Source organism: Bombus affinis, unplaced genomic scaffold, assembly GCF_024516045.1.
Source record: "Bombus affinis isolate iyBomAffi1 unplaced genomic scaffold, iyBomAffi1.2 ctg00000068.1, whole genome shotgun sequence".
Taxonomy (NCBI): Eukaryota; Metazoa; Arthropoda; class Insecta; order Hymenoptera; family Apidae; genus Bombus; species Bombus affinis.
The window spans coordinates 1,295,681-1,319,777 of NW_026108822.1; the positions used below are offsets into that span (position 1 = coordinate 1,295,681).

The window sequence follows — 24,097 nt, forward strand, 5'->3', positions numbered from 1 at the left end:
GGGTTTTTTGTGATTCTATGCCTAATGTTACTGATGTTAGTTACTTCGTGGCCGTGATTTGACAATTCGCATTTTAGTTCGTCTAGATCGACTGAGTGATGGATATTGCGTAGCACCACTCGAAATGGTCTTTCTTGTTTGAGCTGGTATGTGTGGAATTTAGCGTTTAACGTTTTTAATAGCTTGGTTAACTTTCTATAGGCGTCTGGGTGGGTCGGCAGTATTTTCACGTGGTTGTTGTTAATCTTTAACTTGTAGTCCTCTTTGCTGATGTCTTTTTCGATAGTCTTAATCATTGACTGTATGTCGATTACGTCGTTAATGAATATCGGTGGGGGAGGGGGAATTCTTTGAGTATGGAGATTATTTACCTTTTCGGTTGTAATCATGGAGTCTTCCGTGGACTCCAGTATTGAAAATCTATTGTAGGTGGTCACCTGGCTGGCTGATGGTTTAGTTTGACTCTTGTTTACATTTGTCTTGGTTGGTTCGAGCTTTCGTTTTTTCGTGTGATGGTCGTTTACCAGGATAGATGTGTTGCCCTCTTGCCACGGGGGAGGAAAAATGGCGGTGTTATAATTTAGCTCCGGGGAGCCTGTTGGGAATGATAGAGCCATCATCGAGCTAGTTAATTCAGTGTGAAAGAACTAGTCGAGAGGCTGTTAACCCCTGGCTAGGTTAGTTGGATTCGCTTTCGACAGATGGGCGTCACGTGGAATTTTGTGAACTTCACAGGGCACTGGACACACGTCTGCACGTCTCGGCACTCAGCAGCAACTGGATGGTCACGTGCTGCTTTGTGAACATTGCCGGGCACTGGACACACGTCTGCACGCCTCGGCACTCACGAACGAACCGGATAATGTATGTGATAATGTATTTTTAGTGTATCCTGTTAGCTTAACAAAACATAACGTTGTTCAACGTTTGCATAATATATTTAAAGAAAAAGATTGATCGTACTTTCTGATCTGAAAAAATAGCTCTGTTTATACATTATACATTATACATGTGTATGGGAATTAACTAGTGTCTATATAGTTTCACACTGACAAAATAGTTTCGAGTTACTTAAAAATAGTTGCTTGATTCAAGCAACTGTACGCGTTAACAAAATAGTTTCAAGTAACTTGAAAATAGTTGCTTGATTCAGGTAACTTGACCAATCTGAATCATCATAAAAACTTGGAAGGATATTTCAAGCAAAATTACAGATTCACATTGGTAAAATAATAGGTTCACATTGACAAAATGGTTTCGAATTGCTTGAATTCAAATCGTTTGACGAAGCAACATGACTAATCTGAATAGTTTAATTGTCATCTTTATCCAAGACTCGCATAGTCCATCGAGCCATTCGGAAATCACATTGACCAACTCCAAAATTGAAAAGTAGAGAAAAGTAATTACAAGTATCGCAAGTGGTGAGACAATATGCGATAAAAATGAAAAGATGAGCGTGGCATTAAGCTCTAAGGAACTAGAGGTTTTGTGAGAATCAATCGTGTACTTGGACGATGAAATTGCGAAATAGTGAGATTGTCCAAAGATGAAGTTGGTCAATTTGACTTTCGCCAGGCTCGATCGTCACTACGACAGTTCTCGCGTATCGAAACTATCTTGATGTTTGTGTGGACAGGTGAGACGAATGAGCGATCGTGGCGGAGAAGGATCGGGACATTCGGTCGTTACGATGGAAGCAGAGCTACCGACTTTGTTTCGCCGTCGCGAATCAGTCGCCTGTTTTCCTTTTGGAGGCGTGACTAGAATATTACCAACTCGGCGAGACCCAGCGTCCAGAATGTCCGCACCACCGAGCGGTAGAAGAAATACGCACTATCTTCGGTTGGACATTATGGACGACATCGCATACCTAAGAGCGAGGGAGGTAAGGATCTTTCGTTTATTTTTGTTGAAGTGATCACCACTTCTAGGAAAACTCCACATCTGGTCTTTTTACCTTTCTCAAGCGCTGAAGCCATCGACAGCATATAGACAAAGGAATAGCAGGGAGGCAGACCCAATACGGTAGACAGGCGACGTTGGCTTCGGGGTTCTCAGTCATAAAGTAACACTGCTAGCGTGCGGATCTGGACCAGCTCAAATTGTATTCCTGTATTTCATTATTAAGTCAAATATATACTTTGTATCTTACACTTTATCCACACGTTTTTCTCTCTTCTCAACAGGTTATGGGCCCAGGGCCATATATAATATAATGGGATGTAATATTAGCAGTAAGTATTTAGGATTAATTTATATTTATTATTTTTTTTAATAATCGAATCGTATTCTTACGTTTGAAAATAATGCACGTTTTAGCCTATTCAAGATCCTGATCCAGTTATTAATTGTGACCTTATGGATGGCCGCGATGCTTTCCTTACAATGGCTAGAGAAAGACATTATGAATTCTTTTCCTTAAGGCGCGCGAAATTTAGTTCTATGTCTATGCTATACGAATTGCACAATCAAGGTCAAGACAAGTTTGTCTATACTTGCAATAATTGTAAGAGCCATGTAGAAACAAGATATCATTGTACGGTTTGTGATGTAAGTATTAAAACAATCATCTGTAAACATGTATCATCCAATTTTCAAACAATCTAATGTTATTATTTATTATGCTAGGATTTTGATCTGTGTATAAGCTGTAAAGAAAAAGACGGTCATCCTCATCATATGGAAAAACTTGGTTTAGATTTGGATGATGGTTCATCGCCGGCCGATGCTAAACAAGCTAATCCACAGGTAAAAATATATTTTTATTAACTGAATATATTAATAATTTTGCTATGAATATTTATAATAAATATTCTTATTTTATAATAGGAGGCGCGTAAACTTTCAATTCAAAGATGTATTCAATCGTTGGTGCACGCGTGCCAATGTAGAGATGCTAACTGTCGTTTAACAAGTTGTCAAAAGATGAAGAGAGTAGTAACGCATACTAAAGTTTGCAAACGAAAAACGAACGGTGGCTGTCCAATCTGTAAACAATTAATAGCGTTGTGCTGTTATCATGCTAAACACTGCCAAGAGACTAAATGTCTTGTTCCATTCTGTTCGAACATCAAACATAAGCTGAAACAACAACAGCTTCAACAGTGGCTACAGCAAGCGCAGTTGTTAAGGTAAATACGTCAGTAGTAGTGGTAGTGGTAGTAGTAGTAGTAGTAGTAGTAGTAGTAGTAGTAGCAGTAGCAGTAGCAGTAGCAGTAGTAGTAGTAGTAGTAGTAGTAGTAGTAGTAGTAGTAGTAATAGTAGTATTAGTAGTAATAGTAATAATAATAATAATAATAATAATAATAATAATAATAATAATAACAACAGCAGCAACGTTAGAATAATAATTTCCAAAGATAACTAGGTGTATGTATATCCTATGTATATAAGTTAGGTGTATATCTTTCTTTTTAATGTGTTTCAGGAGACGAATGGCTGCAATGAATAGCAGACCCACAGGTCCAGTGGGAGCGATGCAATCCGGACAACAGAGTTCAAATGTTACTATGACCACAGGTGTTGCTATGAAACCAGGTGTCAGTCCTACCAATTTACCTTCGCCACATCAACCTGGAATAGGATTGAAACCTGGAACTCAAACGCCACCTGCTCACGTTCTCCAAGTTGTTAAGCAAGTACAAGAAGAAGCTGCACGGCAACAAGTACCGCATGGTTATGGTAAAGTAACGCCAGGTGGTGGAGTTGGTGCTGGAGTTGGCGTAGGAGGACAAACAGGTGGCGTAATGCCACCACCTCCTATGCAACGTCCAATGCCTGTACAAATGCCAAATCCTGGCGGTACACATCTTATTCCAATGGATCAATGGACAGCAAGGTGAGTTATTGAATATAATAATTAAAATACCGTACACATATATGTATATAAAAAGAGGTATTAAAGCTACACCTTTATTTACAGTAGGTATCAGCCAAGTGCACTGATGCAACAGAATCCTGGTTTGAGACAGCAAACGCCGCAACAGTTAATGCAACAGCAGCAACAACATCAAGGGCTGCCAGCAATAGCTATGGGAGGACAGATGCCTAGGCAAGCTGGAGTTCTCGGTGGTCCGGTTAATCAAGTTGGTCCTCAAACTCAAAGCAACATGCACAAGCATGTATTGCAGCAACTTATGCAAACTCTAAAGAATCCCCATACTCCTGAACAACAAAACCAAATACTTCAAATACTCAAAAGCAATCCACCGATTATGGCTGCTTTTATCAAACAACGGGTATGACGATTAATTTCTTCTATATTATTTGTCTGCTGACATTTTCGATTTTAATAATTTCTATTACCATATAATTTTTTAAATTAATAGGCACTCGCTCTAAATCAACAACAAAGTGGTCAATACGGTGGAGGAGTGGGCGGACCTTTGGGTCCTAATCAGCCGCAGCAACAACCTGCTCTGCAGCATATAATGTCTCAGCAGCAGCAGCAGCACCACCACCACCACCACCAACAACAACAACAACAGCAAGGCAGAATGCAAATACAGGCAATGCTAAATCAACAGCAGCAACAACAGCAGCAACAGCAGCAACCTGTTCAACAGCAACCACCACAATGGTATAAACAGCAAATGCTAGTATTGCAAAGGCACCAGCACCCGTCGCAGCAGCAACAACACCCGCAGCAGCAGCAACAGCAGCAGCAACAACAACAACAACAATTTACACAACCACCAGCACCGCCTTACGGTCAACAGCGACATATAAGGCCGCCCCTTCTCGGTAAGAATTATTTAATTCTGGAGAAAACGAGATTCGTCGAGCCGCTTGGTTCGTGGTCTAACGCTTGCCACGATTCCGCGTATTCTTCTCCAGGTTATGGTGGCTTTAGCGAACAAGGATACGGTCAACCTGGCTTAAAACCAACACCACCTCCGGTACCTTCTCCGCAAGGTGTGATGGGGCCTCCAGGGATTTCTGTACAGCAACAATTAATGCAGTCCGTTCGATCTCCACCGCCAATTCGTTCTCCTCAACCAAATCCTTCCCCACGACCGGTTCCTTCTCCACGTAATCAGCCAGTTCCTTCTCCTCGATCAGGGCCGGTGCCATCGCCTCATCACCATCCACCTCATGGTACACCAACACATTCACCGGCTCATGAACTCGGTGGGCCAAGTGAAATGATGCTTTCGCAGCTGAGTGGTGGAACTGGTGCACCGACTGGTCACCCGGGTACCATGCCACATCATCCATCTCCAGTTCCACCACCCACTAGTGGCACAGACTCGAGTGAAGTGACGCCCATGACGCCACAAGATCAACTTTCAAAATTTGTCGAAGGATTGTAGTGACTATTAGTGAAGTCGGTTAACACGAGTGACTATGTTAGTGGGCGAACGATGATCTTGCATCGTATGTCAACCGTTTAGAAAGAACGGTCGCTGTTCCACCTCTCTGTCATGAGAACAGAGAGAGTAACTTCCATCCGTTCTGCGTTCCTAGCTTCGTGGAGATCAGGTACAACTACTTACGTCCGGTACACTGACCAAGTGCTGATGTTCAGAGACGGGTCAGAGTACCACTGGTGCGACCAAATTAATCCCGGATGACGCGTTTCCTTTTTCTATCTCCGAGTTAAGGTGCAGGAGCGATACAGCGTGTTGTGGTGCTGCTTAGATGCTCCGCGAAGATTCTACAGCTGGCTCAATGGACATTTGAACTTACGTTATTGTATTCTCGTATCTCAACCTCGGCTCCCCAATTGCGAACCAGTGGAACGACGAGAAACAATTAATTTGAAACTATACACACATGAAATCAAGAGAGACTATTAATACTTTATCCCCTAATACACATACATATACAAAAGAAACACACACTATGTCTCTGCCCAAACTTTTATTCCCCTTACACATGACTTTTTCATCTATATCACCTTCCCTCGCTGCTGCTCGTGCAGGCTGAGTGAAATCGTACAAATGTGTTGTGTATACTTAACGTTAATTAATAATTAATAGTTCAAATATTATTAGCGTAGCGATTATATGCAGTTATTATATACCACTATTATTATTATCGTGACAAGATGCAAAGTATATAACAAGAAAAAAAAACGAACTGTATGAAAATGGAAAGATATTGAAAAAGAAATCAACAACATTGTATGTAAGGAAGGGAGAAAAGAATTTAGTGGAAAGTTAAGTAATGTTAACTTAGGTTAATTTGTTATTAAGAGATCGCAACGGTTGCCGAAGGTTGTGCCGAAACCTTAGCACCATTAAATTTTATGGATCATTCTGAAATTAACCTTCAAAATAATCTGCTAAATTGTCCTATGGGAAAGAAACCTAATAACAGGACAGGCGAGACAACGCGGATTAACGGTGTCGCAACCAAAAAGTAGAAATTCACAAGCTTACTAATGGGAGGATTTATAAATCGTGTTAATTTTGACAACAAAAGTTTTTCAAACCGAGGGTCCAACATGTACAGTTCAATCAAAATATGTAGCTACGAAGCGTAATCGAAAAGGACCCTCGCATGAAAATCGTTCTGTACATACTATACTATTATTACGATAATAATAACGATTATTATTAATTTCCCTGTCTATTATGAATTTATTATTATTATTATTATTGCTATTATATATAATTCTTATTGATTCTTAATTATTATAATTACTATTATTACTCTACTACTACTACTATTATTATTAATAATATTATTTTTATTATTATTCTTCTTATTATTATTACCATTATTACTATTAATATTATCACGAAAGAAAAATTCAAAACATATAAGTATAGTGTTAATATTCGGGAAAAAAGCGAGAAAGGGATCCACACACACGCGTTATAATTATAATAGGATATCTCTGTGCACGATAAACCCGAGAAAAGGAAATACAAATACAGATACAAGTACACATACATACCGAAGTATGTGACTATGCCAGTGCTGTATCATAGTAAACTGTAAGTGTAACTTTTCCTCTCTCTTTTTTCTTCGATACCTATTTAAATGACTAGTTGGTAACGAATGATGCGTGAAGGTGTACTTCTGAAGTCCGTTTCGTCGGATATTTTTTAAATACACGATGTACAATGTAGCCACCATGTAACCAAGCTATAACCGATTTAATCATAATCAGAATCATTAATGGCACATGCAACCGGTGTAAGATTCATATTTAAACGTGGCGTTTCCGTCGACGAAAGCGCGGTCCGATTCGAAACAAAAAGCCAGAGAAATCATGACCCGTTTGAGAGACACGTTACCTCTTGAAAAATGTATTTGACTCATTCTGATACATTTATCATCAGATATATCTATATACATATAACATCGTACATTTCCATTTGTCTTATATACATCGGTACCCTTTGAATTCGTTATAAAAGAAGGCAATAAGCATTTTTCTTTTTTTTTTATAAAAATAAAGAAAGAATCTAACGAACGATTGGCGAATGTTTTTTGCCTTGAAAATTTTAATCGCGGGGTTGGACGGGGGTAAGTTTAACGAGAATGGTTCGTTTAAGATAACCGGTTTTCTTTCACTCAATTAAGTTCCAAATTCGAAAGATCGCTTTTTGTTATTTTTAGACTATTTTAAATTCTTTTATAAATCGGTTAATGTGAATCGTCAATCGATTCCGAAACATTCCTTTTGTTATGTATTCTCTTTCTCGCCCTTTCTTTCCTCCATCCACCGGTTTTTCTCTACGTCCTTCGTCCCTCGGACTAGTTTTATAGAAAGAACGTCGTAGATTCGTCTTTCCAAGATCGTCATATAAAAGGACAAAAAGAAAGAGAAAAAAAGATAATTATGTAGAATTATGTGATAGCAGTTAAATCGAGCGGGTCAACTATAAATCGGTTGAGAAACAAATCTTGTCGTGCGTCTGAAATTTCTAAAAGTGAGATGAAAACGATAAGAAACAGAGTAATACAAAGAACAAAAAATAACAATCTACGAAATGCGGATGGTTATCGACTGTAGATTTAAGTAAACGATTTTACTAGTAAAAAGAATAAACGTAACGACGAAGACCCAAAAGTATTTGGCTTAGTATGGCTGTGTTTAGGGCAGTGTTGTAAATCTGAAAGTGGTATACCTTTTTTGGTAGTAAACTCTTTAAGAGCGAACAATCGAACGCTATTGTGTACCAATCCGACGATCGCGATCTACACGAGTCATTTTATCGTTTGATTTTATTAATAATTAATTACTAACGAAGATGACACAATTGCTAAGAATCGGCGTTCATTTGCGAACGAATCGTAAAAATACGATATGTGATGGGTGTGTGTGTGTGCAACAGATATAAAGAAAAATGAGTTTTCTCTTTCTGAAGATAGTTCGAGCACATAATTGCGAGTGTAAAAATGGGTCTTAGTGTGTTCGAACATCGAGAAAGAGATGGATTGTAGATTCGCGAAAGATTACTTCCGTAGATGATAAAAAATAAAAAGAAAGAAACGAATGAAACGGAAGCGGTTTGCACGTCGGATTTGTTGGCACGTCAGCGTTCGTGGACAATTTATTATTGTAACGAAAAGTGAACGATACAACACTATATATATATTATATATGTACTATATATACTATATATGTATTACATATATTATATATATATACTATATGTATTATATATATATAATATATATACTATATATGTATTATACGATTTGTTTTTCTTTTTATATTATCAAACACAATATAGGTCGCGGTTATATCATGATGGAGTAAACGTTAATTAATTAATTAATTAATTAATTAATTATTCGATAGACGATAATTGCAAACAAAACTATGGAATATAATTATTATTATTACGCTATTATTATTGAAATACCAACTATAGAGTACTACTTTTTATTATGACATTTCGTAACTAGTGAATTGATTATCTAATTAAAGATTAATGAGACGCAAGTGTAACATTTATCCCCCTCGCTCCTCCCAGGTAAAAAAAGAAAGAACTCACACCGTTCTTCATCCCAGTCTCTTTTTCTTTTCCTAAGGAAAAAAGTCTCGAGAGGGACAATGAGAATTTTCTCTCGATACAGCCCCTCGAATCCTGATCCAACACTGCATCGGTCACGATAAATGTACAATATTTAATATAATGCGCTTTCCTTTATTTATTTTTGTCGGTGGGATTCACGTCGTTCTCGCTAAACGAGACAAACGGAAATGGAATGAAAAGATACTGTCACCGTCGCCATTCAGATACCTTTTTGTATCCCCTGGTGTAAAGACCGTTCGCAGAGTTTTTTTTTTTTTTTTTTTTTATTTATTTATTAGAATATTTACAATCAATTCTCGTTGAGAATTTTCAGTAACTTAGTTTGGCGTGATACAATGACATGGATTATAATAGTTTTATATTGTTGATTTTAGTAGGACTAATGGTTTAATCTAGTGGGTATTTTCTTTTTAGTCTGCGGATCTGGTCCGTCGTGTCCAGTAGTTGGGTGACTAGTGGGTTGTGGTGGTTGTTGACTCTTGTGCTATATCTGCTTCTGAACTTGTGTATTTCATCTTTGACTGTAGGTATCTTGAGGTCTCGGTGGATTGTTTCGTTCGTAACATACCAGGGTGCATTTAATAGGGATCTTAGCGTTTTCGATTGGAAGCGTTGGAGTATTTCAATGTTGGAGTTACTTGCTGTTCCCCATAGTTGGATTCCGTAGGTCCAGACAGGTTTTATTACGGCCTTGTAGAGGGTTATTTTGTTCTGTATGTTTAGTTTGGAGCGTCGGCCCGTGAGCCAATAGAATTTTCTTAGTTTTTCCTTTAGTTGCTTTGTTTTTTCGGAGATATGTTTTTCCCAAGTTAGCCTCCTGTCCAGGGTCATGCCCAGGTATCTTACGGAGTCCTTGCTTAGGATTATTGTGTTGTTAATGGTGACCTGGGGACAGGTTTGTTTTCGGAGCGTGAAGGTTACATGGGAGGATTTTTTTTCGTTTATTTTAAAACCCCATTTTTGGAACCACTTTTCCATGGAGTCGAGACTTCGCTGGAGAGTGGATGAGGCAATTGCTGGGTCTGCGTGGGTAGCTAATAGTGCTGTGTCGTCGGCAAATGTTGCTATTGTTACCTCGTTTGATATGGGTAAGTCGGCAGTGTAGATGGAGAATAGTAGGGGTCCGAGGACACTACCTTGCGGTATGCCGGATTTTATTGGGAATGTTGCGGAAGTGGCGCCTAGACATTTAACTATGAATTGTCTGTTGGTTAGGTAGGATTTTAAGATGGAGTAGTATGGGTGGGGTAGGATTTTTTTAAGCTTGTAGAGTAGCCCTTCATGCCATACTTTATCGAATGCCTGTTGGATGTCTAGGAATACGGCTGAGCAGTATTTTTTCTTTTCAAGGGTTTGGCTGATTATGTGGGTTATGCGGTGGATTTGCTCTACTGTTGAGTGTTGTTTTCGGAAGCCGAATTGGTGATCTGGGAGAGTCTTCAATTCTTCTAAGAGTGGAAGGAGACGATTCGTGAGCATCCTCTCGAATAGTTTAGACAGGGTAGGTAAGAGACTGATTGGGCGATAGGAGCTGGTTTCATATATTGGTTTACCGGGTTTGGGGATGAGGGTGATTAGTGAGATTTTCCACGCCTTAGGAAAGTGTTCAAGGCGGAGGATGGCGTTAAAGATTGATGCGATGAGTGCAATCCCTTTTATGGGAAGTTCCTTGATTGCTTTATTTCCTATTTGGTCGTGACCTGCTGCTTTCTTGGGGTTTAGGCGACTGATTGCTTCTATGATCTCTGCAGAAGTGAAAGGTTGAATAGGAGGGGACATTTGGAAGGGAGTGTGCAGGTATTCGGTGACGTCCGCTGCGGCTATGGAGGAATGGGGTTGGAATACTTCAGTCAAATGTTTGGCAAATAGGTTGGCTTTTTCTATAGGGCTACGCGCCCATCCACCCTGCGGGCGGCGGATTGGAGGTATTATTTGTGGGGGGCGCGTGAGTTTCCTGGAGGCTCTCCATAGTGAGTAGTTTGAGTCGGCTGTGGGGGACAAGCTGGCGAGATATTTGTGAAAACGGTCATTATTGTAGTTCTTTATGGTTTTGGATAGTTTTCTAGTTGCGTTGTTTAGTTTGCGTTTGTCCTCCGGTGTTCTATGAGTCTGCCATATCCTTCTTAGTCTACGTTTTTCTGCTATTTTTTTTAGTATGTACTGGGGGTATTCGTGGTTGCTGGTGGACGTTTTTGCCGGTGTGGAGACGCGGATAGCGTTTATTATGCTCGCATTTAGGTATTCCGTGGCTGCTTCGATTTCATCATTGGTTTTTAGTGAGGTTGAGGCTGAAGTTGTGTGGGTAAAGACTTCTCTAAAGAGCTGCCAGTTGGTGTGTTGGTTATGAATGGAGCCATTAGGTGTATTCTCGATGATAGTTGAACTGACTGTTACTATCACGGGGGAATGATCAGAGGAGAGATCAGCCGAGGAATTGATTTGGACGTGTCTTGACGAGATATTTTTAGTTATGAAGAAATCAAGGAGATCGGGTATTTTGTTTGTGTCGGTGGGCCAATGTGTGGGTTCGTACGTGGCAAGGTAGTTGAGGTTGTTGGTTAATATGCTGTTGAGGAGGTTTTTGCCTCTTACTGTAACCAGTCTGCTGCCCCATTGGGTGTGTTTAGCGTTGTAGTCTCCTCCGGCTATGAATTTGCTGGCCAGGGTGTCCAGGAAGTGGTCAAAGTCTTCTTTGGCGATGGAGTGTCTGGGAGGGCAGTATACAGCTGAGGTGGTGATTGTACCATGACAGTCTTCTATTGCTACGTTTGTTGCTTGGAGGTAGTCTTTCTGGAATGGTTGAAGTTCGTAATGCTTGATGTTTGACTTGATTATGATTCCGGTGCCGCCGTGAGCCTTTCCGCTGGGGTGTTGGGTGTGGTAGAAGTTGTAGCCGTGTATTTTGAGGTAGTTTTTGTCGGTGAAGTGGGTTTCGGATATGAGCATCACATCGATTTGCTGTTGTTTTAAGAATAGTTCTAGTTCGGCTTTGTGCTGAGCTAGACCGTTGGCGTTCCACAGAGCTATTCGCATTGGTTTTATTTTGCTTCTGTGCTTATGAATTTGTCCATGAAGCGTGTGAGTAGTGACAGCAAGTTGTTAATTTGCTCAGTTTGCTTCTCGATAAGTTTTTCGAGTCTGGTAAAGTTGTCAGTGCTTGGTGGGGTGGGAATTCTATTTTCTGTGTGTACACTGTGTGTTTTCGAGTTGTATGCGTTTCCTTGCGTTGCCTGCGCATAGGATACTGTTGGTGTGGTGAGTTTTTGGGGTTTAGGTTCTTGTATGTTTATGTCCTTGGGTCTCAGTTTTGGATACTTTATATTATGTAGCGATTTGTAGGCTGAGCATCCTTTGTAGTTCGCAGGATGCTCTCCTTGACAGTGGATACACTTGGCGGGGGTTTCCGGGGATTTAGTGCATTGGTCAGTGGGGTGATTACCTGCACATTTTACGCACCGGAAGTTGTGATTGCAGTATTTCTGCGTGTGGCCGTACCTTTGGCACCTCTTGCATTGTATTATTTCTTTCTTTACAAGAGGTGGCTCGAACTTAACTATGGAGTTCATCAGCCGATTGATATTGTAGATTTCTTTATTGTTTGTTTTTTGTTTTAGGTCTATAAAAAATAAGGATAGTGGGTTTTTTGTGATTCTATGCCTAATGTTACTGATGTTAGTTACTTCGTGGCCGTGATTTGACAGTTCGCATTTTAGTTCGTCTAGATCGACTGAGTGATGGATATTGCGTAGCACCACTCGAAATGGTCTTTCTTGTTTGAGCTGGTATGTGTGGAATTTGGCGTTTAACGTTTTTAATAGCTTGGTTAACTTTCTATAGGCGTCTGGGTGGGACGGCAGTATTTTCACTTGGTTGTTGTTAATCTTTAGCTTGTAGTCTTCTTTGCTGATGTCTTTTTCGATAGTTTTAATCATTGACTGTATGTCGATTACGTCGTTAATGAATATCGGTGGGGGAGGGGGAATTCTTTGAGTATGGAGATTATTTACCTCTTCGGTTGTAATCATGGAGTCTTCCGTGGACTCCAGAATTGAGAATCTATTGTAGGTAGTCACTTGGCTGGCTGATGGTTTGGTTTGAATCTTGTTTACATTTGTCTTGGTCGGTTCGAGCTTTCGTTTTTTCGTGTGGTGGTCATTTACCAGGATAGTTGCGTTGCCCTCTTGCCACGGGGGAGGAAACATGGCGGTGTTATAATTTTGCTCCGGGGAGCCTGTTGGAAATGATAGAGCCATCATCGAGCTAGTTAGTTCAGTGTGAAAGAACTAGTCGAGAGGCTGTTAACCCCTGGCTAGGTTAGTTGGATTTGCTTTCGTCAGCTGGGCGTCACGTGGAGTTTTGTGAACTTCACAGGGCACTGGACACACGTCTGCACGTCTCGGCACTCAGCAGCAACTGGATGGTACTTGCTATTTTGTGGACTTTGCCGGGCACGTCTGCACGCCTCGGCGCTCACGAACGAACTCTATATACATATTGTACACACATATACAGGTACACGTGATACACGTGTAACGATATTACAATATTACATTATATTATACTACAGGATGGGAGGGGATGGACTGGGAGGGGAGGGGAGGGGTGTTCTGTGGGATTAGTATAGTATTCGTATATCTATTTACATATTTACATATTTACACTTAATTCAGTGGGCGTTGCCGTTTTGTGGCTCTTTATCTTGTTGTTTTTTGTTATGGGTTCCGTATCCACCAATATTTTTTTGTGTTTTTTCTGTGTTTGTCTTCTGTATCCTTTTGGGGGAGGGCCATGTCGTATCTCCACCTAGTGTCTGCAGTACGGCTATCTAGGTTTTCCTCGTATTGAATAGATTTCATTCCTATTTTCCTTTGCATATGATAAATTATGGGTATGTTGTTTTGGTCTTGGAGACAGTTTCTTTCGTCTAGGTATATAAAGGCTTCGGGGGGGATGTAGCCTGTTAACAGAGTGATTTTGAAGTATGCGTCGTTTGGGTATAAGCAGCCGAAGATTAGGCTGTTTTCTTTGATCTTCGCGGCTTGCGAGAAGTGATTTCTCGTTAGTTTTAGGATGTGACAGTCGATGCGGTGGATGTTGGCTAAGTCGTATATTTTTTTGTTTTTTACGTATTTTCTGTATCCGCTGTGTTCAGATCTGTAAATGCTCAGGCAAGCTCTGATGCATTTTCTTTCAAATATGCGAATTTTTTCCATTATTGACGCTGGTATGTTGTACCATATTGGACAGCCGTAGGTTATAATGGGTCTTATTAGCGATTGGTAGCACATGATTTTTACTTTGCTATCGAGAAGTCTGGAATAAAACAGCCTTTTTGTATTCCAAAAAGCTTTGCTGGCTTTGGAGAGTTGGATTTCGATATGTTGCTTGTAATTTAGTTTTTCATCTATGTTTATTCCTAGGTATTTTACGCAATTTTTGTGTGGTATGAGGTTCTCTTCGTTTGCTTTTTCTTTTAGGCGGAATTTCCTGATTTGTTCCCTTTCTGCTGGGCCGATTTTGCTTGTCATGGGTCTGAATAGTATGGTTTCGCATTTGCTTGCGTTAATTTTTAGTTTCCATGTATGATAGTAATCGCTGATTTTGTTAAAGAGTTCTTGCAGTTCTGTTCTTATCGTTTTGGTTTTGCGGCCTGTTACGTAGATGATTAGGTCATCCGCGAAGGCTATGGAGCGTTTATGTGTGGATGCGTTGAGGTTAAAGAGGTTTAGTAAGTCGTTATTGTAGATGCTGAAGAGTAGCGGGGAATTTACTGTTCCTTGTTGCAGGCCGTTCTCTATGGAGAATTCTTTGCTTGAAGTGTGCGAGCCGTCGGTCATTATGAACGTTTTGTTTGTTATCATGTCCCATACTATTTTGATTAGGTATTCGGGGAAGTTCTTTTTAATTATTTTATAAATGAGCCCTGGGATCCAGACGGTGTCGAAGGCTTTTTCGATGTCTATTAGGCAGGCGGCTACTCGTTGATTTGCGTTAAGTGCCCAGCAGATATCCGACGTAAGTTTGTTTATTGCGTGGATTGTGGAGTGTTTGTGGCGGAAGCCGAATTGGTTTTCCGGGATTATCTTATTTTTTGAGCAGAAGGCTGCTAGGGGGTTGTTTATGATCATTTCGTATACTTTGCTTATGTTGGGGAGGAGGCTTATGGGTCGCAGGTTTCCAGGTGATGAGCCGTCTTTATTTTTTTTTTTTGTAATGGCTATGAGTTTGGCTTTTTTCCATTTTTGGGGGAAGTACGTGTTGTTCAGTGCGTTATTAAACAGTACTGTGTAGTACCATTTTATTTTGTTTGGTAGGCGTTTGAGCGAGATGTTTGGAATGCCATCGAAGCCGGCGGATTTTTTGTTGTTTAGCGTGGAGAAGATTGTACTTAGTTGATTGAAGTTTGTAAAGTAGTTTATTTCTGGGTCGGGCTGTTTGGGGTCGTCCGATGTGTTTTCGTTTGAGAATGTGCAGACTGTTTTGTTTAGCGCTATGTCTTGTTTTATTTTATTTTTTAGTATGTTTGTTTCGGCGATGATAATTCTGTTTAATTGTTCTCGGCCCATGTGTTCGTTTTGTGTGTGAGTTTTGGCGAAGTGGGTGCCGATAATGTCTAGTTTTTCCGTTGTTTTTGATATTATGAAGTTGCCCTCTGTGTCTTTGTTGGTGTTGTGTATCTCGATGCCTGCTTCTTGGATGAGGGAGGCTTTTTCTGGAGGCAGTTTGAGGGGCGGGATGGAGTTTTGTTCCTTTGGTCTGAAAATTTGATTTATCTGCGGGAACTTGCTAGCAGAGTCTTTTTGGAGATATTTTTTATTTTATTTGTCCAGTATTGATTTATAGAGTTTGCGAATTCTTGTTTTAGTTGTGATTTTATTTCGTGTAGCAGGTACTTTAGGAATTCTATGTCTTCTCTTTTGTCGTAAGAGTAGTTGTGTCTTAGGTTGTTTAATTTCGATAGTATGTAACTTTTATCTCGTTGTAGTTTTTTTATTTTATAGTTTATATATGGCTCGCAGGAGTCTTTTTTTTTAAATGTCGGTACGGATTCTTGTATATGTTTTTCTATTTCGTCTATGAACGAGTCGATTTGTCTGTCTGTTAGGTTGACATTGTTGTAGATTTTTAGGTCGCAGTTCTGTTCGAGCAGGTTTTGGAACTTTTTCCAGTCTGTCTTTTTATAGTTGAACCTGGGTGTTTCGGTCTGCGTTTCGAGTGTTAGGTAGTTGGATGTGTTTTTGTTTATCTGAAATACTATGGCGTTATGGTCGCTGTCGTAGTCTATGGTTTTGAGAGTGTTATTTGGTCGTAAGTTTTGGAATTTTATTCGGGCGTCTGCTAGGCATATGTCTAGGTAGGAGCGTCCTTTTGGGTAAGAGGGTAGCTCGGAGCCATAGAGGTTTGTTTTGTAGAAAATGCTTTTATTGTCTAGCCAGGTTCTGACGGAGTTTCCTCTCGTGTTATTTGTTTCGTTTTTCCAGCTGGTATGTTTGGCGTTAAGGTCACCGGCTATTATGTAGTAGTTTTCCTGTTTGTCGAGCTGTAAAAGTTGGAAGAGATCGTCGAATTCGTCGTTAAATTGATTCTGGTTTCCGTGGGCTGCGTAGGCTGCGGAGATAAATAAGTTTTCCTTATTGTTTATTTTTATTTTTATGATCGTCGTCTCTAGGATTTTGAATTTTGTTATTTTGTCGTTTTGTATTGTTTTGAACTTCAGGGGGTTTTTTATGAGGATTGCCGTTCCTCCTCCTTGGGTAGCGTTTGGTCTGTCGTGTCTTATTATAGAGTAGTTTTTGTATTGCACTTTATGTCTATAGTTCAGTTTGGTTTCTGAGATAAGTACTATGTCGGGGGTTTCTTTCTTAATTAGTGTTAGCATGCTGTATCTTTTTTGGTTTGAGATTAGTGAGTTGGCGTTTATTGAGATGATTTTCAGATGTTTAACTTTTATCTGGTTTATTTTTTGCTGTGATTGGTGGACGGGTGGGTTTTGGCTAATCTTCGTCTATATTTTCGATGATGTTGAAGATGGAATCGATTCTTTCTTCATGTGTATTTAGTGCTTTTTTTATTTCGTTTAGTTGTGTTTGTTGTTCGCTTAGAGCTTTTAGAATGCTTTTTTTGAAGTCTTCAATGACATTTATTATGCTTATTCGGGGTGAGTCTATTGTTGGGTTGGGGTTTTGTTTGACTTGTGCCGCTATGTTTGTTACTTGTGGGCTTGTCTCGTTTATACTTGTTCTTTGTTTTACTATGTCCGCGAATTTTAGCTCGGGGACGTACTTACGGCTTATTTTGGCGATTCTTTCGGCTTTTGCTGTTTTTGCTTTGATGATTTTTTCATTAATCTTTTTGGGTAATTCGACGAGTTTTGGGCATCCTTTGTATGATGCAGGATGTCCGTAGTTTTTGCAGTTTACGCAGTAGATTTTTTCTTTGCTTATTGCTGCTTCTTTTTTTATTTTGCACTCGCCTGGCCCGTGCGGTTCAGTGCATTTTACACAGCGATAGTTTAGATTACAGTTTTGTGCTGTGTGGCCTATTCGCTGGCATTTGTAGCACTGCGTGATATCGTTTTTTTAAATTTTTTCCCATGCTATTTTTAGATAGTTAAGTCTGTTTATTTTTAGTAGGTTCCCAATGTTGCTATCGGGGGAGACTTGAATTATATAGATTGGGAGCAATGTGTTGTTCTCCCTTGATTTTCTTGTTGTGAATCGAGTCACTTTGGTGAAATTAACTTCTTCTATTTTCAGGGCTTTTAGGTCTTCTAGTATTTCCGCTTCTGTGTAGCTGTTTCCTAGCCCTTTTAGTAGGTACGTGTGGGGTTTTTGAGATTTTGGGGTATATGTGAAATAGGCCGTGTTGGCTGCGGTCAGTATTTTTTTTGCATTCGCGTAGTCATTTATGTTTTGAAGATAAAGCACGTGCTTACCTGAATGGATTCTTTTGATATGGAAATTCTTGATTTTGAGGGAATTTTCCATGAGTGCTATTGTGTCTTTTGGGTCTTGTAATGTTATGTTGATGGGGGGTGGCCTGGCCCCATTTGCTGATGTGGGGGGGTCTGCCTGGTCTTCAGCGGGGTGGCTGGGTGGCAGGCCCTTATGAGTTTGGTTTTTCAGTAATGTTGAAGGATGTGGTGTTGTTTTTTTTTGGCGGAGCGGCGGGGTGGGGGGGTGCTTGTCCGGACGGTATAGCTTTTGCTTGTGGTTATTGGTGACGTGTCCGGGAGAGTGGGCTGTCTGGTTGCCTTTTCCCTTAATACGTCGTTTTTTTTTTAATGTTTTCGATAATGGTTTCATGCGGTTGCGGTGTGCAGGGGTCTTGGGCTTGGAGGGCTTCGAATCTGTTTTTTAATGTGATTGCCATTGGTTGAGGTTGTGGGCTTCTTTTTTGTTTCATATTTTCGTTTTTATCGTCGTGCTCTTCTTGTGAGTCGCTTTCTTCTCCTTTTAAATTTTCTTGTTTTGTGTTTATTTTGTTCCTGGTTACCAGGTTTGGGGGCGGATTGAGTTTCCGCGTCTTTTGTGTAGCAGTTCTTATGCTGCTATCTTTAATTATTTGTTGTTTTTCTATTTTTCTTTTGATTCCTTTTTTTGACGAGCTTATGGCGGGTTCTGCCTCCTTGGTTTCGATTTCATTCCTTTCTTCTTCTATTTTTAAATTGTTTGTAGAGAGGTTGATGTTATCATTATTTTTTCACTGTTTAGCACTCTTTTTGTTTTTCTTTTTTTTTTTTGCTCTCTCACTGTCTACTGTGCACTGTATAGCTTGCCGCGCTCACTGTTAGGGCCTACGCCTGTTTATCCCTTAGGGCCGAGAGGTCCGACCTGCTCGGAGGATTACGGTCAACTGAGAGTATGTACGTATGAAAGTGCAGAGAGTGAAACTGAAAAACAACCTTTTATAACTAGCGAGAATGTGAGACAATTGAGAGATAGAGATAAGATCAAGCGAACCGATTTTTATGGTAACCCAGTAACGTACGTAGCGAAAAAATTACCAGTGGATTTTAACGAAACGATGAGATCCGAAAAGAAAGAAATTATGTGGCTAAAGAAAATATTTCTCGAATGCAAAATAGAGATATTTAAGTATACGCTATGTGTAGATAATACTAGTGTCGTAAAATTAATTAAGAATCCTGAATTCCATCAAAGAAGTAAGCATATTGATATAAGATACCACTTTTTGCGAGATTTATACAATAGAGGCGAAATTGATGTAACATATGTAACAAGCGAAGAGCAACTGGCAGATATATGTACAAAAGCGTTGCCAAAACCAAGATTTGAATATTTAAGACAAAAGTTAGGTTTGAAAAATAAAAAAGATGTTAAGAGGTAATTGCTTATAGAGATGTAGAGTTTTTAGGGAGGGTGTCGAAGTGACTATCACTTCTAATATAAAAAAAAAACTCTACATGATCTGTTTAGTCTTCTCGTAGTTTTTTTAGTAATAAATTAATTTGAATGGAAAAGAGAAAGGCAGTTGGCAAATGTATTTGTGAAGACATTGACAAAATCAAGGTTCAGATATTTACGACGAGAGTTAGAAAATATTCAGATATAATTGTTTGTTGGGATGTAGAGTTTTAGGGAGGGTGTTGAAGTGGTCACCACTTCTAGGAAAACTCCACATTTGGTCTTTTTAGCTTTCTCAAGCGCTGAAGCCATCGACAGCATATAAACAAAGAATAGCAGGGAGGCAGACCATAAACGGTAGACAGGCGACGTTGGCTTCGGGGTTCTCAGTCATAAAGTAACACTGCTAGCGTGCGGATCTGGACCAGCTCAAATTGTATTCCTGTATTTCATTATTAAGTCAAATATATACTTTGTATCTTACACTTTATCCACGCGTTTTTCTCTCTTTATATACTGAATAACCTCAACAATTTTAGCCGCTCTATCTCCGCTAGTTTGCAGACTAAGAAGAACCGAGTTTAAAGTTGACGAACTTCTATACGATCGTGCGAAGTTAAGATTTGAAAGAACCAAATATTCGTTGCTCTCCAGGTATACAATTTTCATCGTATTATTTATTATTTTATTCTTTGTAACTTATAATTATTTACACATCATATCGTTCTTTATAACAATGTACGCATACGTGGATTCATCAATTACTTTTTTTTCTTCTTTTTTAGGTGGAGTTAGAACAATTATTAATTAGGCGAGAATTAACAGTTAAAATTACGGACGAATCGAGTCGCTATGTTTTTCATTCCTTGTTCGTCAGGAGCCTCGCTAAGGAAGCACGTCTTCGTCGGTGAAGCTTATTTTTCAATTGGAATCATAAATTATTAAGCAATAACATAGAAATTTGCTTCATCCCGCGCTCAATCGCCAGGGACGTGTCGTAAACTAGGTATCTCCGCAGGGTAATTTGGAATTATATTACAGCGGTACAAGTTGCCGAACTTCCTCACCCGCACAGATATCGTGATCTTCTCGGAAAACTAACATCTCGTGTTAGTTCAAGTAGCGTCCCATCTTTGCCAGTAGAAGGCGCGCCAAGAGCACGTGAAAGGTTGGTCATGACACTCGCGGCATTCACACCTCGAACACAGAAAAAGATACTTGTTAACGTTCAAGCGGTTCAGATATTGTTCAATTTTCGCGCGACACAAACGTTGTTCAAACTTGGAACGCTACAGGCATTTTTCAACTCTGTTACGAGGAAACTTATACATATTCATTGAAGACATACGAAAGAATACGCGCTGTATTCGTTATCATGCGTTTTTTTTTATTAGAGTTCAGACTTTTATGGATCGTCATTATTGGAACAGCAAGCGTTCAGTTCTGTTCTTCCCTACGTACTCATAATCTTGGCTGATAACCGCCATTCGCTATATACATCGTTGCTATCGACGTCAAAGGATTAACACAGTCAAATACACAATCCATACAATCCGATTTGATTGATTTTAGATCTTGCATCAAACAGATCTCTATATAAACAGATAATTTCTGATTCTAAACATTTGTATCGCTTCTTCTTCCGCTTTGAAATCCTCTACAAACGCCTTTTATAGTCGTTCAACTTTTCAGCTCACAGAAAAGAACATTACGCGTATTCCTAGCAATCGCCCAAAGACTCGAACGTGTGCTTCGATAAAGCTCGCTTAACTTTCATCGACACATCGATAACTTTGCGTTCCAAGATGTTATTACGCCCTAGAATCCCTAACATAATTTTGTAACCAGAATTTCTGTGCAAAACAATTCCATCGCTTTGTCACGCTTAACGGCTCAATCATCGAAACATGTATCATAACGCACGAATTATGATAAAAAAGAAACTGTCTTTCGAATAAAAGCAATCCGTTTGCCAGGTGCGCTTAAGGATGTACAGGACGTCGACGGAGCAAGTGTACGAAATACAGCCGCTGGAGGGTAACAGTTCCGCTCAACGTTACACTCAACAGCCGAAACAACGATTCTCTGAAATGCCTACTCCGTCGGTTTCGCCGACGTCTTCTCTCCGAAAGCGCGTCTCGGAACTGCCAAGAGCCGCGAGTGCATCCGTTTCCGGTGCTGCGGGCATTGTCTGCTCTAATACGGATCTGATATCGATCCTAAGCTCGTTAGCGTCTTCCGCGACGGAAATCAACCGATGCGGCGAGGAAGCGCCGAGTTCCCGGGACGATAGCAAATCAAACTGGCCCGGAAAAACGACCGAACAGAAAGGAAGACGATCGAAGAGCTTCCGTTCCAATAGCTTCGACGTGTCGACATTGCACGGAGCTAAAAGTAAGCTTAGCGGATCCTCGAAAGCCGCTATTTCGACCTTTATGGCACCGTCGAATTGGTTCACGAAGAGACACCAACCGATGTCGAAGAAGCCGGAAGATTTAGTAACGGCCAGTTTAAGTCTCAAGTTCGATAAATCGAAGGTAGTGAAGGCGGTGAAGGAAACGTTGGGTAAAAAGTCCCCTAATAGCGAGGTCAAACACAAAGTCGTATGGGACAACACTAGTGGAACCAAAGTGGACGCTCAGCTAAGTTGTATTGCTCGTTACGATATCGTTTCTTGTTTAAGAGCCATCGTAGGTGAAAGGAGGAATGCAAGAACGCACATAATACGCAAAAATCTATGGCAGATTCAAAGTACAGTACTCGTTGTGATATTCGGTAAAGATAATAAGTTCTCCTATGGAGATTTCATTTTTCAAATTATTCTCGTACAGGTACGTGTTTGCATAAATAAATAACACACGGTCTCTGCGTAAATACCCAGGCCAGTTATAAATATTTCAGTTTGCCAACGATATCTCAACATGTGGGACACTCACATGTGTGCTACTTCGTGAGCGATGATAAAGGCGCTGGTCAAGCCTTCGTCTCGATTTAACGCGCACGATCTCGCGGGATCGCATACTCCTGACACAGGTGCGTAACCGGAAGGACCTCCTATATCTAACCGCGTCAACCATACAGCAACATCGAGATTTACGCCCTTCGAGGACAGCATCTTTCTGTTCCATTTGTTCACGTTCTCGAGAGATCGTCTGGCATCGCCACGGCGGACCTACGACAACGTTTAATATTTTCTTAATAAAAGCTAGCTAATATTACGAATATATTATATTTATTATTACATCATGCATTATATACTATATATAAATATTCGTCAATGATAATAAATATATGTGCAAGTAATCGTGTTGTTGATTGTAATCAAATGTAACTTGTAACGCTATTAGTATTTTAATCTTCCTGAAAAATGTTGAAATGTTGATTCGACAGCAGAGAAGAATAGCAGAAAAAGAAAAGTAAAAGGAATCGCAAGTGTCGTATATCAATGATATTATCATAGGTCTATAACATTAAATTAAGATTCCTAAGAGATGAAAAAGGTTTAATAGTCGATTATACAGATATTTCGGATACACGATAAATGCGAGGTTTGTCAATGATCCGTGAAAATTGTTTGTTTGGAAATTTGTTTCCAAGGGATCGTTCACGGTTGTCCAATTTAACAAAATGGAACTCGTTGCATTTTATCGATCTAAAACGTCATGCGCAGATATTTTGACCTATATAATTTATATACCATACACTGTACAGATAAGTAGAAAATAAAATAATTGACACTCGCATAGGCGTATCTCAGATAGTTACTACTTTAGTTAAATGATTTAATTTAATGGAAATCGCTTACCATAACGTCTCGTTTTTCCGCGTATAAAATCATTCGTACGATCACTAGAATCATGTTGGATTCGAGCGATGGGTCCATGTAAATTGCACTGACCTAGGATTAAAATACGTACGAAAATGTAACAGGCGTTAAAACAGTATTACAGCCTTACAAATAAATTATTATTCAAAACTCTCGTAAATACATCGTATCTTATATAATTTTCCTAAAAAATTAATTTTATTCGTTATATTTATCTTAGGAAATGTACGTTATTAATCTCAACAGCATTGGAAAACCAATTACCGAATGGCTGAAATTAATCGATTACAAAATTCCATTACGGATAAATTATTCGCTGAACTTTTTAAAAGATACGTGCAAGCTTTGAACAGTGTAAACAGAAAATACAGAGCTTCCGTCCGAATATACGATCGAGATGTTTGAAAGCAAGTAGCGTACCTTGAAAATACAGAGATACGCATAACTCTGCCCTATGTTTCCCGGTTGCTTGCGTACATATGTAGGAGGAGGTATTCTATATCTAAGTATAATAACAGAATTTCGTTTGGTATTACTTACGATGTTTAAAAGAGCCAAGATATATTGCTGTACTCGAATTCCATGAAAATCTACCACGGAGTAATCAGCAGCTATTCCAAGCTCTAGCCATCGTGGCGGCGAATCCTTAGCAGTTGGTCTTTTCTCTAGAAATGACTTATCTTAGAAATCGACTTATCTTCCACGAAATTAGAAAGTCTACTCGACTCGACTTGATAGCTTAAACGCATGATTATTAAAAGCATAAATTAATATCTACGAGCAAGTATTCGTGGAATAATTATTATGATATAAATAATTATTTCAAAAGTATAATTTCAAAAATATCAATTCGGTATCACCGTGAATTTCATCCTGCAAATTTCTTTAAAATTCTTGACAAA

At 39.5% G+C, this 24,097-nt stretch overlaps 2 protein-coding genes across 2 annotated transcripts in view; one reads left to right on the forward strand and one right to left on the reverse strand.

Annotated features, from left to right (window-relative positions):
• The window catches only part of LOC126926985 (A disintegrin and metalloproteinase with thrombospondin motifs 3-like), a 143,260-nt gene that overhangs the window by 118,634 nt on the left and 529 nt on the right, over positions 1-24,097 (reverse strand). The window contains exons 2-4 of the mRNA XM_050743295.1: positions 23,736-23,860; positions 23,175-23,267; positions 22,306-22,541 (exon numbers count right to left, since the gene is read on the reverse strand). Of these exons, the coding sequence (XP_050599252.1) occupies positions 22,306-22,541; positions 23,175-23,252 (314 nt within the window). The 5' untranslated portion in view covers positions 23,253-23,267; positions 23,736-23,860. The remainder of the gene's footprint in view (positions 1-22,305; positions 22,542-23,174; positions 23,268-23,735; positions 23,861-24,097) is intronic.
• On the forward strand, positions 2,374-6,577 carry LOC126926966 (CREB-binding protein-like). Its single transcript, XM_050743265.1, has 7 exons — positions 2,374-2,553; positions 2,632-2,751; positions 2,833-3,134; positions 3,431-3,841; positions 3,929-4,241; positions 4,332-4,746; positions 4,840-6,577. Exons 1-7 carry the CDS (start codon positions 2,389-2,391, stop codon positions 5,313-5,315), a joined length of 2,202 nt encoding a protein of 733 aa, XP_050599222.1. The 5' UTR covers positions 2,374-2,388; the 3' UTR covers positions 5,316-6,577.

Coding starts and splice junctions, on each gene's coding strand:
- LOC126926966 (XM_050743265.1), top strand. CDS start 2,389: ATGGCTAGAGAAAGACATTATGAATTCTTTTCCTTAAGGCGCGCGAAA. Junction 2,554..2,631: donor ATCATTGTACGGTTTGTGAT/GTAAGTATTAAA, acceptor TTATTATGCTAG/GATTTTGATCTGTGTATAAG. Junction 3,842..3,928: donor ATGGATCAATGGACAGCAAG/GTGAGTTATTGA, acceptor TATTTACAGTAG/GTATCAGCCAAGTGCACTGA.